General features: G+C 39.2%; 1 protein-coding gene across 3 annotated transcripts in view; it reads right to left on the minus strand.

The window, feature by feature from the left end:
- Positions 1 to 16,582, minus strand: part of AGAP1 (ArfGAP with GTPase domain, ankyrin repeat and PH domain 1) — a 392,680-nt gene that overhangs the window by 204,551 nt on the left and 171,547 nt on the right. For all 3 annotated transcript variants that reach the window (XM_075153786.1, XM_075153785.1, XM_075153787.1), the window contains exon 7: positions 3,254 to 3,381. In XM_075153786.1, the coding sequence (XP_075009887.1) occupies positions 3,254 to 3,381 (128 nt within the window). The remainder of the gene's footprint in view (positions 1 to 3,253; positions 3,382 to 16,582) is intronic.

The raw sequence follows: 16,582 nt of genomic DNA on the forward strand, positions 1-16,582 counted from the left end.
CAGATTAATTGTTTCCTAGCAGAATATAAGCAATATTGCACCATCCTTCTTGTTGACAGAGTTTACAATAGTTCTGCCCAATCACAAATCATGAATGATATCCTTGGATTTGAGAAAAAAATTCTTTGCGTGCATTCTGCGCTGCCCTGAAAGCCAACATATGTATGTGAAGTACTTGCACCAAGGGTTATTGACTCTGGCTATCAAAGCTTTCCAAGTAAAACCCTCACCTTGACTGACATACATGCATTATAAACAAAAAGTCAGAGCAGGAAAACAGAAGCAGCACCTACTGCAAACAGAACTAGATTTTGTCATTGGAATAGGAAGCATCCTAGTGAAACAGGTCTCTAAGTGCATGAGCACAGACATATCTGAGAGCATTTTCTGGAAGGGGACGTTACCTAGGAGTTCACCACCTAGGACTACTGGACACGAGTATAGATATGCAACCAAACACACAAACGAGTCTTTCACCGTTTGAAAACTGAAACTACTTGGTGGAGAAGCCCTTGTTGGTATTAAGCCTTAAAATTTCCCCCAAGGTATGCTAAGGACTAGACTGGGTAAGGTGACACTTTTTTTTTTCTTTTTTCCTTTCTCTAAAGCCTCAGCTCTTGACTGCAGAGTCATCTGGAGAGTTTGCAGGAGTTAGATCACCAGAGTGATCCAACCAGAGAAGGAACAATATCTCACTTTATCTGAAGTGATCTGTGTAACCACTACTTCTGAAGGCCTTCACTCCTGTGGAGAATGCAAGTGGCAGGGCACTGTAATGGTAACATTTTTGATTCATGGAGGAAATCTTCAGTGAAACATCATTACGTCAAAAGAGATGTTCTAAAGGGCAAGACATCAGCCAGTCTTCCAGCCAAGATCAGAGATGGTAAATCTTCCCCCAGATCATCTTAAACTTGGAATCGCAGTTGCAAAGTTCTTTTAAGTCTAGGATAAGGATTCAGCTTCCTTTCATTAAACAAGGTCGTACTGCCTTTAAGTGTAGCACAAAGGCGATAAGACATGAAACAGATTTATGGCCTGTACTTTTAGGCATGACATCAGTCTCAGAAGACAGACATCTTTGACTGGTGTTGCAATTGCCCCCTTCGATAATTATGCCAGCTGGCAAAGGCAGTAAAGAACATTATTTCATTTTTATTGAAACAGATTGTGGGGATCCTTATCACAAAAGCTACCTTGTCTTGATTTTCCCAACAGTCCTCATCACTGGCAAGAAGTTTGCTGCGTAGGTGAAGTACTCGTCTAGAATTTGGTATTTGCTGTTGGTTTCCAAACTAGACTTGGATAGGAAACTGGTGAGAACCTAGGTATTTGATGTTCTTCATCAAACAAACTTCATTAACAAGAAGGGTGACCGCAACTGCTTTAAGACAATGCAGAACATAAGAGATGCAGCTGGCTAAGATTGGGTTGTACAAAGCATCATCTATCCTCCTCAGAAACTCTTGAAAAACTATATAGCAATCAGCAGACTGAGTAAACTAGATCATTCTTGGATCCAAAAGTAAGGTCAGTACTGGAAATGGTGCCATTCGTTCTCCACGTTTCTTTGACAGCATGTTTCCTCTTTCACCACTGAATAGGATGGGTCTCAGATAGCCCCTACAGGCAGCATAATTCCTCTCGGTCTAAAAGTATGAACATACACAACTGCCCGGAGGAAATCGTTTGGAAGTAAAGCATTTCACACAGAGGATTAGTTCCAAGCGCTTGTGGCAATGAACTGGTCAGAAAGAGTGGCTGAGAAAACTTGGTCAGTGTCACATACGACAAGAAGAGGAGAACCTCTTCCATATGAGGAACTTGTACTTCACCAAAAGGTGCCAGGGTTCTTCAGAAGGGTCATGCACCTTAGCACCTGCTTTAGAAAGGGGGGGTCTGAACTTCAGCATTGTCTTTTGGCGTAATCGGCAGAAGTGAGAGTCACAGTCTGAGGAGAACTGGCATTTGCATCTTTAGAGTTAGCCCGATGGTGGAAGTTTCCACTAGGGCACAGAAGGAGACCAGTCACTAATGACCACAGAAGAACCAAAGTCTTCATCTTGTGGTATAAATCTAAACAGAGTGCTTTCAGAAGACAGTAACATGTTAAATTAAAGGGAGGGGAAAAAAAAAAGGCAACAAAACCTTTTCCCCAAACATAGAACACTTTTTCACTATACTGCTTTTTGCCAAAAAGCAGACACTCTCAGTGTGGGAGAAAGGGCCATAGATGAAACAAAACCTCACACGGGTGGTTCAAGACTGCAACATAACCTTAGAAAACATTATTGACATATTATGGAGTTTAGACTGAAAAACACGCCAGGAGAGCTGGTGGATATCAGACATTTCAGACTGCTATAGTGGCAATCAGGAAACCAGGCCACAGCTCTGGCCACAGACTGTAAGGGTCAAAATGATGGCCCTATACATCCACCTGCCGAGAGTGAGAGAGCACAGCGGGAACACAATCTGCCTGGCTGCAAAGGTCTTGGATCTGAATGACAGAGCTTATATACATCCTAACTGTGAATGTACACAGAGATTATCCCTTGACACTAGAAAACAAAGATACTGAGGAAGGGTATCGCAAGGAAAATACAGGGGAGTGTATTAACGTATGTAGGTAAAAATCGTGCAAGTTAGAAAATTTTGGTATTAACCATATGTTTCCAAAAATACCATCAAGTCCACCAGACTTTCCTGCCATACATTAAGGTAGCATTTTGTTTTTACACATAGTGTCTACAAGTCAATAGCAACATATATCACTATGTCATTGAAGGGGAATCATTTCAATTGAGCGTAACAGAGACGGGCAATTACAACTGCGCACAGTGCTCACAAATGTAAAATTCTAGCACGCTAACCACTGAGATACACCAGCTATTATCACTCAGCACACAACTGAATGAGAACAATAACCAAAAACACAGTGAGGTAATTTTAAAACACAGTACAGCAAATCCTGCTATTGTAACAATTGGTCTACTCAGAACAGCAGGCTGCTGGGCATAAATCACTACGATCAAAGATGGCTTTAAAGCCAAACTATTTTACTGCAGCAGTTTCTTGAAACAAAGTCAAGCCAATTAAAAAAAAAAATTGCTTCAAACTACAGATCACTGATATCTTTCAAAAAAATGCCAACTACCTATCAAGCAGCAAAAAGAGCACTGGCATTAAATACATTAGATGAAAAGCAACCTATCAGTTCCTTTTTCAAGCAAGCGTTCATTATAGTCTGTACCTGGCTGATATGTACGGCAGAAACCTGGGCAGAACACACGGATGAGTGGCTTGGAGAGTTTGGTAGAGATTTGCAGGGTCCAATTGAGAGTTGCTGTTTCTTCCTTGTTGCAACGATCTTCTGAGCAACTAAAGAAAAACAAAACATACAGGCAGGTAAGCTATAGTACACACTGGAAAATATGGTATGTCAAAAATACACAGAACGCACAATACACAAAACAGGGTTTTCCACTGCCAAAGCCTGCTCCAAAAATTGACTGTAATATATCCAATAAAGATGACAGATGCTGGTTTTCCACAATATGCTCCATGTGAGACTCCAGCTCTGTTCTCCACATGGATGAAATTGTCCCAGAACTCTCACCAGGTCAGCACCAGAGAGGCAGTAACACCCAAGCAGAAGGGGAAAAGGCAGGTGTGCAAGTTACAAAAAGCAATACCAGGAATGCTGTAACAAGTCCACTACATGCTTATAATCACACTGACAAAGCTTACGGTAGTACACATCCCATTCCTCTTTGGGATGTTCTCCCTGCAGACAGAAGTATGAGCAACACTTGACTAACAATCTAGCTCAAGTGCATCTCAGTGTTATTTACTAGTACAACCCTGGAAGGTGTCCTACATCACGGAATGACGCTTCGTGAGGAAAGCTATCACTCCCAGCCCAGGCAGGTTTAGTTTACAAGAAGGCGTGTACTCTCTGCTGCTGAGGAATAAGGTGGACTTCTCTTAATTACCAGCCACTGCATCAGGACAATCAGTTTTGGAAACCACAAGTTTAAAGCATTTGAAACAAATGATAATCGGAATAATAAAACTGATAAAAGGTCCCTGCCATAGAATACCTGGATTAGTGGTGCCACACATCCCATCCCATCCCATCCCATTCAAATTCATTATGGAAAGAAGCTATATCCTGATTTCTAGTTTTAGCTTTTATTACTTAGCAGCACTAGCACAGCTGGAAAAATGCCAAATTTATTTTGCAATTTATTAAGAAATTTTCTACGACATGTAAAGAAAAGCAGCATTTATCAAACGGAGACAGGGATCAGTGTCATTAACAACTCTATATACAGCTTAGCAGACTCACAATAAAAACTGGAAACAGAGCTGATCTGAAATGCAGCAACTTCCATACCTCTCCTACAACTTTTCAATTTAAAAAAAATCAAACTATTTCAGAAATTCGATCTGTGATACATGGGAATTTCAGTTCATTCCGCTATTCAGCTAAGGCGTTTGGAAAGACCTCTTTTTAGGTCATAAACACTTAAAAATAAAATCCTTTACACGACATTTGTTGCCCACCTTTTGGGTCACAAATTAAAAAGTAAACAAAATTTCAGTCTTCAGAAACAGAGACTAGTGTAGCGGCTAATCAAAAATACTACTAACTAAATTTAGCTTTCTTGCATGCAGTAATCTTCATGAAGAGAAGCACTTTATGAAACTTGTGCAAAGGAGCTTGTAGTTGCTTGCACCGTCTCCACCAAAATGGGTCAGTGAAGCAGAACGGCAACAATTATTGGCATCTACTTAAAAAGTCACACAGAAACTTCTTGTAATTAAACTAACAGCATTCAATCTGTCTTGTTCAGAAAATATAAAAAGATATTTATGTAAATTCCAAGATCATTCTTCCTCAATACGTTATAACACACGTAGAGATATTGTTTAGCAGTGTAAGCATACAATTTCTTCTCAAATGAATGCAATTTTAATAACAAACTGGTCTGTGGCTTATGTTTTTCATGTAAATGAATGATGGCATAATCATGATTTAGTGAGAATACATTGTATAAAAAATGGCTTGTATAAATGAAGAAGCAGCTTCATTAGTTACATCCCACCTCCAATAGGCCTCTTATCATCCTGAAAGGATGATATCAATTAATTTATCTTTCCCTGGCATATTGATCATAACCTTCATCAGCTAATCATGTTTAAATTACAGAGGAATATCGTAGCACTCTGTCATTTCAGACCCATTGGTTTATTGATCTGGAGCCTGGAAAGCCATATATTAAAATATTTTAAAACACATTAGTGAATGCAGAGAGCAAACCGAAGGTCAGATTTTAACATATGCATGTGGATTTGTCTTCATCATAGGCGGTAAAGACCTAAATTAAGACCAAAACTGAATTAAAGCCACACATGAATGAAAACTACCTTCTCAGCAAAAGCTTCCACTCTCACATGGGAGAGGTAATTAGTCAAGGAAAATATTTACCTCTTTCCTTCAATCTGAATATAGGTGTGTTTGTAGCATCACATTAACACACATAATGCAGTCTTGCCAAATTATCACTCTAGGAAGGCTCAAGGAAAAAAAACCCAAGACAGTCTGAACTCACCTACTCAAACGCACGACCTGAACGCTAGCCAAGTACTACAAAAGCAGACACTAAAAAAATAAATTTTAGAAAGCAAGAAAAGCACAAACTGTTGTTCTAGAAATGCGAAGAGTAATCCACAAAGCAGTTGGAAACTAAACCTTACACAGAGCAGCACAAAGGGTAATTTATCCTGTGCACTGTAAAAATGGTAAAATTGCAGCGGAAGATCTAATGTTACCTACTTAAAATTGTGCTACAAATTCCAGAATAGCCCATTCTTAGCCTCAAATTTCTTAGCTCTTCCCTCCGTTAGAAAAATTATGTGCCCCCTAATGGAAATCCCCTTCTGAGCTGCCAAACCTTCCCAATTCCCCCTCCATTTTGGCAACAAGTCTGATATCCCCCGCCAGAACACGATTCCTCCTGCTTCTCCCCTCTCTTCATTAGGCAACCCGCTCTCCTTTGAGACACCAAACAGTTTTTGCTTCTTTCATTGCAGTCATGTAGCCGTCACTCCATAATTAGATTGCATTCAATATTCAAGTGCTCAGGGCTACTTGCCCTTGGATATGATGGGGATACGAGCTTCAGAAGTACCTAAAGGAGTACCCTGACCCTTCAAAGTTTGCAACATATGAAAGACGTGACTGATCATCTGTGGGGCAATCGCTGGACTGTCAAAAGACCTACTGTGCTCTTTCTGAAGCTACCTTGAGAGAAGAGATGAAACCTAAATCTTGCCCATCAGAAGTCAATAAAAGGGGTTCAGCACGTATCTCCTCAGCAGTGCTGCTGCAAATTCACATTTTCTGTATCTTCTATTCCAAAGAAGAAAGCCCTGAAATACACAAAACTTAAAATGGCTGGCACTAAAAACCCCACAGATCTGCTAACTCCTGCTGCTGACATCTTCAGACACAGTAGTTAGGGAGGAAAAAAAAAAAACCCACAGTTAAATGGTTGTGTAGCAAGAGAGAAATACACCATAATTATAAGAACTAACACCAGATCCAGAGCACAGCCATGCTATATCGCTCCTTCAGCCCCAAAACCCGTTTCTGTTATCGCATCTTTGTTGGGACTCAAAGTGAGCACTCGTTAGCTACTTAGCAGTGGTAGGAAAAATCCTTAAACCAACACATTTTGTTTCCACAGCTACAACGATACACAGGTTCACACTGGATTTATGAGCAACTTTGTTGGAGTATTCCTAGATCATAGTATGTCCACGAGGGTGAGGGTTTTTTTCCAAAAGGCAGTGCTACCACCACCGCTGGTTAGGCAGCTGAGTGGCGAGGTGGGACCTCTGCTGAAAACCACACAGCAAGAAATATTGTTCTTCAGTAGAACGTACTATGGCAGTACATAAACGTCTTTTCGCTGTTAATGAAAGCCAGCTAGTGTACTTCATTAACCAATTTAAGACTACTCAGAGTCAAAATCTTCAGATTAATATTGAAGTGCCTGTAATTGAAATGTCAGTCCAGAGGAAGCTATACAATTAAAACAAATGTTGTTCTATAAAGTGAGTACAGAATGCAAGAAAGCAGAAATATTTTTGTCCCAGAGCTTTCAGGTTCCATCTCATCCCAAAGACGATTCAGTGCTTCTGAATTTAATGTAAATATACTTGCCAAGATATGTTTCTAAAACAGATGAATACTGACTTAATCTATGTGGCAGATATCAAAAATAATCAAGATAGTGACAAGCATTTCAACTATTTTTAAAAATCAATTGCATTCTCTCTCCTTTTATATACTCAGTTAAGCTATCAGTTTCAGAGAGATTTTTATTGTAAGCCATCTATCCGTAGTATGAAAAGCTAAACAAAATTTATTTGCAAAGTCAAGAACTCTTCTGCAAATAAACAGGCATATGCCAAGGATATTTAGAGTTGTAAACCAAGAGAACTGATATTTAGCAAATATTTGGGTTTTGGGGAAGACTGATGCTTATTTCATATACATTTAAACTTAACTTCACAAGCCAGAATGACTAGAAGTTATATTTTGCTTTAAGGCCTTGTTGGTTAAAAGCATGTGAAATTCCTGGTCTGCAAGATGAATAAAATGTCCAAGTCTGGAGAGAAAGCTCTTGACTTGAATGCCTCTTCTTCCATGCCTGACCTAGCTCACCAAAACAAAATTAACCTTCCCACCCCCTGCCGCTTTCATCTCAAATGCTACTTTTTGTTAGTCAAACCACTCATTCGTAAGCAGCTCCTGCTAACTTCTCGCCGGATCGTTTATTGGAAGGACCGTACCACTAAGCAGGAAAGCTCGGTGGTCTAGCAGCCTGTGAGCTTAAAGCAAGATTTCAGCACTCCAGCTCAGCGCTGCAAACCACCACCATTTGCAAGTAGAAAAATAAGTTACCTGTACGCTAATTTTCGCTAAACAAAGCTCTCCTATTCCGCTCTGAAGGCGTGGGGGTGACTCTCAGAGGACTAAATTCACTCACAGGAGGAATAGCAGGTCACCTCCTCTCCCCAAAACCCAGAGCTGTGCCTCCATAATGAACCAACTCCTCTTTGTGCTCCATTTTGGAGCTAATCACCATTAGAAATACTGTTGCCAGAGTAACTGCTCTGACAGAGTTGTCTTTCCTTGGTTCAAAGGGCTGTTCACATGTCAACTTCTGGTGCAGTGTGAGGCTGCTTCGGCGGGGGCAGCCGGGTCTCTAAAATCTCATTAGCACAGCTTCATTCAAGTATAAGGACAAGAAAGGCAGAGACCCGGGGGGAAAATACTCCTTACCAGAAGTTCAAGACACAAGGTAAGACTGTTTCATCTAGCTCCACACCTCTTAAAACTGAAAACGCAAAGGTACCTCTGCATCGCACAATAGATGCATTTAGGGAAACCTCGTCTAGCCCGAGACCTGATCTCTCCCTGGTTTTAAGATGGGTCCTGGAAAATGTCCAGAGGTACGAACAATCTGATCACTGCTCTTTTTCCCAACAGGCAGTGAATAGAGTTACTGCTGCGCCCTTTACGTTGCTTTTTACCAAGGAACACTTGAAATAATAAAAGGGAAGACTCCAGGCATACAATACCTGTAACATCTGGCAATATTTCTCTTCTCATTTATCACCGGTACAAGAGTATTGTGTATTTAGGCGATGCAAACAATCTTCTCGAATTACCACTGATTTAAATCAAAATTGTTTTCTCAAAAACACGTATAAGTCCATTTATCTCCACTGTGTGTCTGAGTATGAGTAAACACCAGGTTCGGTTAAAACCTGCCACTTTGTGCAGAAGATGGGAACGCAAGAATCACGCACTAAATTTTCTTCCACTTATTGACGGACAGAATATAGCTTTCAGCTGAAGTCGGAATGCTCATGGCTGACTGAAAAACAACAGAAGGGACAAACACTCATGAACACCTATTTTAACTGTTAGGGGAAAAAAAAATCTGAAAGTTTACACAAAGATTACCTTTCATCCTAAAATGCCCCTCTCCCCCATCCCGGATCACTCTGAACAACAAAAACCATGGTATCTTTGCGGCAAGTCTCTGACATCTCCAGCCAACAACACGAACGTCGGGGCACAAATATCATTAGATATACCTTAACTAATCCCTGTGTAAGTCCTGGTTCCTAAAAAATCCCAGTAACCTCAACAGAACCTGGCAGGGAGAAGGAGAGGGAAAGTGGAAGAAGCCTAACTAGTATAACTGATAGATCAACAAAATCACGTTTCATCAGATGAACAAGAATAATCTGCTTCTGCCCATAAGCCCTGCTGATGACCGTTTACTTGTTTCATGTGAAAAGCCCTGCCTAAGGACAACACACTGTGGGAAGTTAAGATATATAGCAGCTTACATTTTTACGGCAACTGCATTTTAGCTTAATATTCCATGTTTATCATAAGTAAGCGTTCAATAAAAATAAATTTATTCCACAATTACATATTACAGGCGAAGCAGTAATAACTACAAGAGCAAGCACTAACCACAAATGCTTCTGAATGCGAAACATTAATGTAAGTATCCACTGTTAAGGCCATTGTGACTATTATTTTAAATTCAATCCTTTTTTTAGGCTAAACAACTTTTATACTTCTCTCTTTAAAAAGGAGAGCGTGGCATACCATGTGCCAGCTGTAATACAGAAACAAGTACTGGACTCCTATAGCATTTGGGCTTGGATGTAGCAATTTCTTGAGCAATTTTCTGGGGGAAAAAAAAAGCCAGTATGTATTTGCATGTGTCCTAAATGTGTTGTCAATACAAATTCAACATTTTCAACAACTAGAGACTTAAAAAAAATCACAAATGCGTTAAGGGGAAACTTCTTGCTGGGTTTGTAGACTGACTCCCTGTTCCAGGACAAGATAAGATTCAGGTGTCTGCATGCAGCACAGCAGTGTAATCACAGTACCGCGACAAATACACACCTTCCCGTCCTGCTGAGGGGGACATCTCTGCCAAGGGGCCCCTCCTTTCATGTCGATATATAAAAAACCCAAGTCTCATCCTCAGAATTCTTACCCGTTTCAGTTCTTTCCAACAATGATTCATCTGTCCCATGTAACATTATTAGCTGTCAATTTAACACGGTATTCTTGTGTGCCAGCGTGTCATATATAAAGCCGAGGCAAGCAAATGCACAAAACCAGTACACAACGTAGTACGTAGTTGCATGAGATGCCACTTCTAGCAGGAAAATCAGCTTAAGAACTTTTTGACCCAGGTCTTTTCAGTGATCCAGTTTAAGCCGTGGTCCAACTATCAGCCAGTATGAGCACACCTAAAGCACAACATTCGGTCAGAAACTTCTTAAGCTATTTTTCCCCTGTAGAAACTGTGCTGTAAAGCCATACCCTTAGAAATGAGTTATTATTCTGCACTGAACACAAATCCTTAATGCTCTAACAAGACTATGGTAGTACTTGCCGGGATAACCTCTGTTTCACTTTACAGCACGACCGACAAGGGTGGGAAAATGAAGTGCGCAGGTTCTTACCTCTGACCCTGCACAGCAAGAAAAGAGTCAAACTATCCAACAAAAAAAAAAATCTATAGTGCAAGGCACCAAAACCATTAGGAAGTTTTACAGGACGAAGTGCTTGGTTAAAAAAATCTTTACTTCTTAAAACAATCTGATTACATACATACATGATACCTGCAATTTTTACTGAAACACACTTTGAAGCGCTGGGTAGTCAGATAGCTTTCACTCTTGCATTTTTTCCCCTGTACTTCTCAAGGACCTATGCACAATCTAGAAAGAAAAACATCTCAACCCAGCCTTCCAAGGTTACCAAGGAAGCAGGGTATTTCACGAGTGAAATAAGGTAAGCAGGTAGATGTTTAAACCACTGTATACGTTTTAAGTGCTGTTATTCTATTTCTGCTATGTGAAACTATCTGCTTTTGCAGGTTCAAGAGAGTCAAAAAATCAAAACAGGCATTTCAATAAAGACAAACTACAGGAGATATGATATTAAACAATGCCAATGCCAAAGCAAATGCAACAATTTCAGCTGGCAAGTAAAAAGGTAACGTGCTATTAAAATAGTTGGCCAAGAACAAAGGCATCTCCACCACAATTTCACACCATGGAAAGACAAGCAGCAAATATTCCTGCCTTCCCGTCCCAAACATGTACTGCTGCCAATGACAGTGTAATTTCTCCCTGCAGCCTGTACCTATATTCTCAGGACATGGAAGAAACGTTGTAGGCTTTGAGCTTCCAAAGTTTTATTTCCAGTGACTCAGTAACTCACTTCTCTCATTGTTAAATACTGGATTTCTGCATCACTTTTGAAATCACAGTAACACTGGATACTGCTTTCCAAAACCTTTAAAAAGATGTGTTAACTTGGTAATGCTAAATAAACCCACTTCGTTTTCTAAGTTGGAGAGAAGCTATCACTCCTACACTATGCAGGTAAAATTATGCAAATAAATTAATCTTTTAGAAGTATCGATATATATCTGTTGTCACAAGTAAGTTTCTAATAAGAAGCAAAATCCTTCCCTAGCTGTGAATGAATACTATACACTGATAGAGAAGACTGCCTTCTCAGATTAACACGTTGTCCTCCTTGTGGTATCTACTTTAATATAAAGCTATAATGTAAACAAAAAGCTTATTTAAGATTAATCCAGTGAGAGCTTCAAATTTGTTCCCAAAACAGGAAGACAAATTTTAATATAGGATCCAATTCTTACCTGAATTCCCTTTATCTCATTATATTAAAAGAAATTTATCTTCATTTTTGTCTCCATTACCTTGTAGGGCTGTTAATTTGCTGGAAACGAAGCTATTGTGTGATTGCTCCTATTACTTGAGGGATTTAAATGCCAACTGTAATAAACAGTTACCTTCAGGATGAAACAAAGTCAAGGCTACTCATGTTAGTTTTGGAATGAAGAAAATTGCCAGGACAGCCAAGAACACAGCTGTGAAGCTAGAAATACAGCTTCTGCGAAACAGGAACAAAGCAGGGTAAGTAATACTATATACTTTCCCTATCTGTATTAGTCTTCACCTTCTCTAACGCGGGATGGTTAAAACTTCAAGCTGTACGCAATTGTTTGATATACCCATTCATATTCTTCTGGGAATGATGGGCTACCACACTGCTCAGCAGCAAGTCTACCTGCAGCAGAGCAGGCTCTTCCAAGCAAGTTCAAGCTCAACCTGGCTGTAGTTAACCAACAGAAGAAATGTATACGCTGAACAGAACGTACATTACAAAGAGAAGTTGGTCGCTTTATTACACATATTAACAGGCTCCTCTAAAGAGCTTGAAGTTGCGTCTTGTTACTAAAATGCACAATTCTTTCACCCTACTAAAACAATTTTATAACTCCTCAGATAACAGATAGTTTCCAAGAACTGTTAGCCTATTTCATAATACAAGTTAATAGGAAATGTATGTACGAACAAATGAATTTTATACTGAAAAATACTGTTTCACAATCACCACAGTTAATAATCAAGTTCAGCTACAATGGGCTAGTTAAGTGTTAATGTTTCTAAGAGATTTTAATACAATTCTCCTTAAAATAAATTTAAAACTACACCTTACTGGTACCTTTGTTTTTTTTGTAATGCTTTTATTGAAATACATATTTCAGGTCTCACTCTCAGAAATAACAACTGTTCTTGTTTTACCAGATACAAAAATACAGTTATAAATAAGACTCAGTATTAAATATCTCTAATCAATGCCAATATATTTTTTTCCTCCACAGGTAACTATGATTAACACTGCGTATCACTTATTCCCAACTTTGATGCAAATCACTGTCTCCCAAGGTCAGGTAAGCAAATATGCCAATAAATCCGCCAGACAATCTGGAAAGCATCTGGCATCTAAAAAAATTTAAAAAATAAACCAGTGTTTCTTCACTGCTTGAACTGTGTTGCACGCAAAAACATATGGCTTGAGGATTTATAAGGCAAACACTGTGTCAGACACACAGGTGAAGACTTTTGCACATGGATTTACCTCATCGGTAAATCATAAAGCTCTGTTGATCTTTTCATTACGACAGAATCAAGTCATAAATCCTGTTATTTCCCACACAAAGGTACAATTTTAAATACAAAGGTTAAAAAATGTTGAAACAAGAAAAAAAAAAACCAACCCAAACCAGAAAACAGCTCATTCAAATACAATGATGTCAAACTGATGTTTTGTAAAATGCCCATAAATAATTGGGTTTTTAACTATTCTTTAAGAATAAAATTCTTAAGTATCATTGTATGTTATTTAATTCTATGTCAAAACACAGAATTATTTATTAATCATATTAACCATGTCAAAACATAGAACTAAATAACATACAACAATACTATGCTTATGAATTTTACCACCTGGCAAGCAATTTCATATTTACATTTCGAAATGGCTTCAATTCGTGAGGCATGCTATCAAATTACAATTTTCACAGACAACATTTCTACTTTCTAAAGATTTAGGCACATCCAATAAGCTCACTAATAGCGCACAAACAAGGATGCAAAATGATGGAAAGCTTCTGGTTATATGAGTGCGACTCAGACGTGTCCACCCTTATAGAAAGCAATAACCTTATTCACATTTACTAAATCAATTCAACTTAACTTGTGCCTCATTCAGACAGGTCTATTAATTCACCTGAGGAGAAAAGGTTTACACTGTTACCAAAAACCCAGGCCTTTCATTAGAATAATCAATGTTTTTTTTTTTAAAAATGCCAAAATGACTTAAAATCGTTTCCTAACAACCCAAAGCCTCTGACCTCAGAGGTGCAGCCGTGCCTTGACATCGCAGAACTACATGCATATACGGCATACTGGTCCCAGAACAAGAGCCCTGTGCCTAGTGTGGCAGAGTGAAAAATGTAACTTGTGAATAGAAATTATCTTCAAAAGCATCTTCAAAGTCTGAAGTGTTGCAGCAGCCCTAAAACTTGTTTGTAAGCCAGACAAGTTTGGATTCCGTAAGGGCAGGGTTTAGCACGCCCTTCACGGAGGGTGAAAAGCACGGTCTGGAGTCAATGATTACTGCAAGCACGGGTGACCCAATCTACGCTTTTGCTCCATCTCAAGATGATCCACAAACTTTCGACGTAAAAACTCCCTTTCCAGCCTGAATTGGCAGAAAGCAGACAGCTGCTAATCTCTGAAGTCGCAAGACAAGTACGATATGGCTGGAAGATAGGATAAAAGCCAGAATGTGGTTTAAGGGCACTCCAAGCATAAGCTACGCTGTCCGCCTTTTTGATGCTCTGCTAATGGTTAATTGTTCTTGTGGAAAGCTACCTGATTTTATTCAGCATTTAAATATCCAGCCTCACTTACGCTCTGTTACAGCTATGTATTAACTACTTAACCACTGAATACTCAAGGCTTTGCATTGGTATTTTGTGGCAATTTCACAACACTTCAAAATTCATTTTCAGCCAGTATCTATTTGAAATAATCCATAGAGGTGGCTCTGCCATTAAGAAGTTGGTTCTCTTTTGTTTCCATGTTTTTAATACCAAATTTCACATAGGCAGAGAAGCTGTAATGCATATTTTTAATCAAACCCAGCATTTTGTCTCCTGAATTGTTATTTTTATCTCGTTTTCCAACCACATCGCACTTTCTCCATCAGTGTGTGATGCAAGCATGATGATATTGCAGCTTGATTAATAAAACCATATAATTGAAGGCACACTTCAGTTTTGTAGCAGTGGATTGAAATTAATGGCGAGCTATTTCTGTCTTCCCCTGCCCTCCTGGCACATCTGGTAGACACAGCCACATGGCAGGCCAAATACTGCAAAGCAGATGATTTACACGTAGAGAAGTCACCCATGCTTTGATTAGAAGTATCTGGGTATATCGGAGGTCCAGAGGACCAGCAAAACCCCCAACAGCTCTGTCCATTTTAGTCTGACTCCTGGGATATGTCAAAAATGTTATGTTCATGTGGCATTCAAAGGAGCTACAATTACAGAAGTACCAGCAACAAGACGCTATATAATTTGAACAAAGATTACTTCCCTCACTTTAAATACAAGTAGTATTCCTCAAGATGTGGATATTCTCCTCAGAAAAAAAAAACCAAAAAGAAATCAGGTATCGCGTCTCAAGCAGAATATTGCCAGCCTCCTGTCTGCCTCAAACATCAGCAGCTCTGTCTTCAAGATGTGCTGCATCTTTGGACGAAATCAGCTTGATGGCTTTTGAGCGCTAGATATACACCACATAGTTGTTACCTCCCTAGCAGAATTTTTCAAAATAGAAGAATTTGAGGTACTTTCAAGACACTCAAACTTCACTATTACAATACCGATGCAGCTGCAGCCAAAGGTGACAATCTCCTGTATAAACCTGAGTTATAATGTAAGAACATATACACTGTGCAAAGCAAACCCAACAATACTACTACAGCAATATCCAAAAGATGCACAGCCACATCATCGCTTCTGAAGCCTAAGTTATGTACCTCGTTCACCACCAAAATCAAGAAATGCAACAATATTCTTGTACTTTAAAGAAAAACCTTCCTCAAAACAAACCACCAAGGATCTAAATAAGATTAAATAAAACACCTCAGCTCGTTGTCCACTGAGCCATCAAAATCCACCTCTCGGACACACTAATTCCTGTTAGAAAAATTGTTAAGCTTATTGTTACCAAGACTGCTGCTTCGCTCATAGGTGAAATAAAACCCATTCTAAAAACGATCTCCACAAATCCAATGGCAGATATAAAGTCATCTACTCTATTACTAAAGACTAAATTCTTTATTTGTTTTTCTGGGTTTTATGCACATTCAGCTGTCATAAAAGCAGTAACCCACCAGAGTAGAAGCATCATACAGCATTTAACATAAATCTCACAAAACATATAAGCCCCCCCTTTGCACTTTAATCATTTGCTAACAGTTACAATAAGATTGTATTAAAAATTTAAACTGCCCTACTTAATGCAATTTACCTTCAAAGGTCCATTTCCAGAGAATGAATTCGAATGATATAAATGTCGAACACTTGATCAGATTTATTGCACTGAAGAATATTTCTCTTGATACAGATCTGACGAGAGAAGGCTAATGGCTTTAGTTTTATTACTTTTTAAGCACTTAATGGGAAAATTTAGACATTTTCACAAGACTAAGCTTCAGCAAGAATGGTACATTTCCAGAATGACAGCACAGAAGAAAGCTGTGCGATCTCTTTAGAGATGACCGGTTCAACGGCGTTATTAATGGAGAGATTAATGTAAAGTATTTATCCAGATAATTTGTCACACAACAGTTAGGCCTGAGTGCCTCTCTGCTAAACAGGGACAGGGATGACAAGCAGAAACTGCTGACTGCAAGCAAGCTGCCGTACTGAATTGGGGCCAAAATGCACCATCTCAGGGGAAGACAACTGAAGTCACACCGAGATTGTAAAATAAGGAGCTAAGTGATACTGCTATAGGTACAAATTAATCAGTTCCTGCAGGTGATTAGAGGACACACACTAGTTAC

Source organism: Calonectris borealis, chromosome 6 (assembly GCF_964195595.1).
Source record: "Calonectris borealis chromosome 6, bCalBor7.hap1.2, whole genome shotgun sequence".
In the NCBI taxonomy this organism is placed as follows: Eukaryota; Metazoa; Chordata; class Aves; order Procellariiformes; family Procellariidae; genus Calonectris; species Calonectris borealis.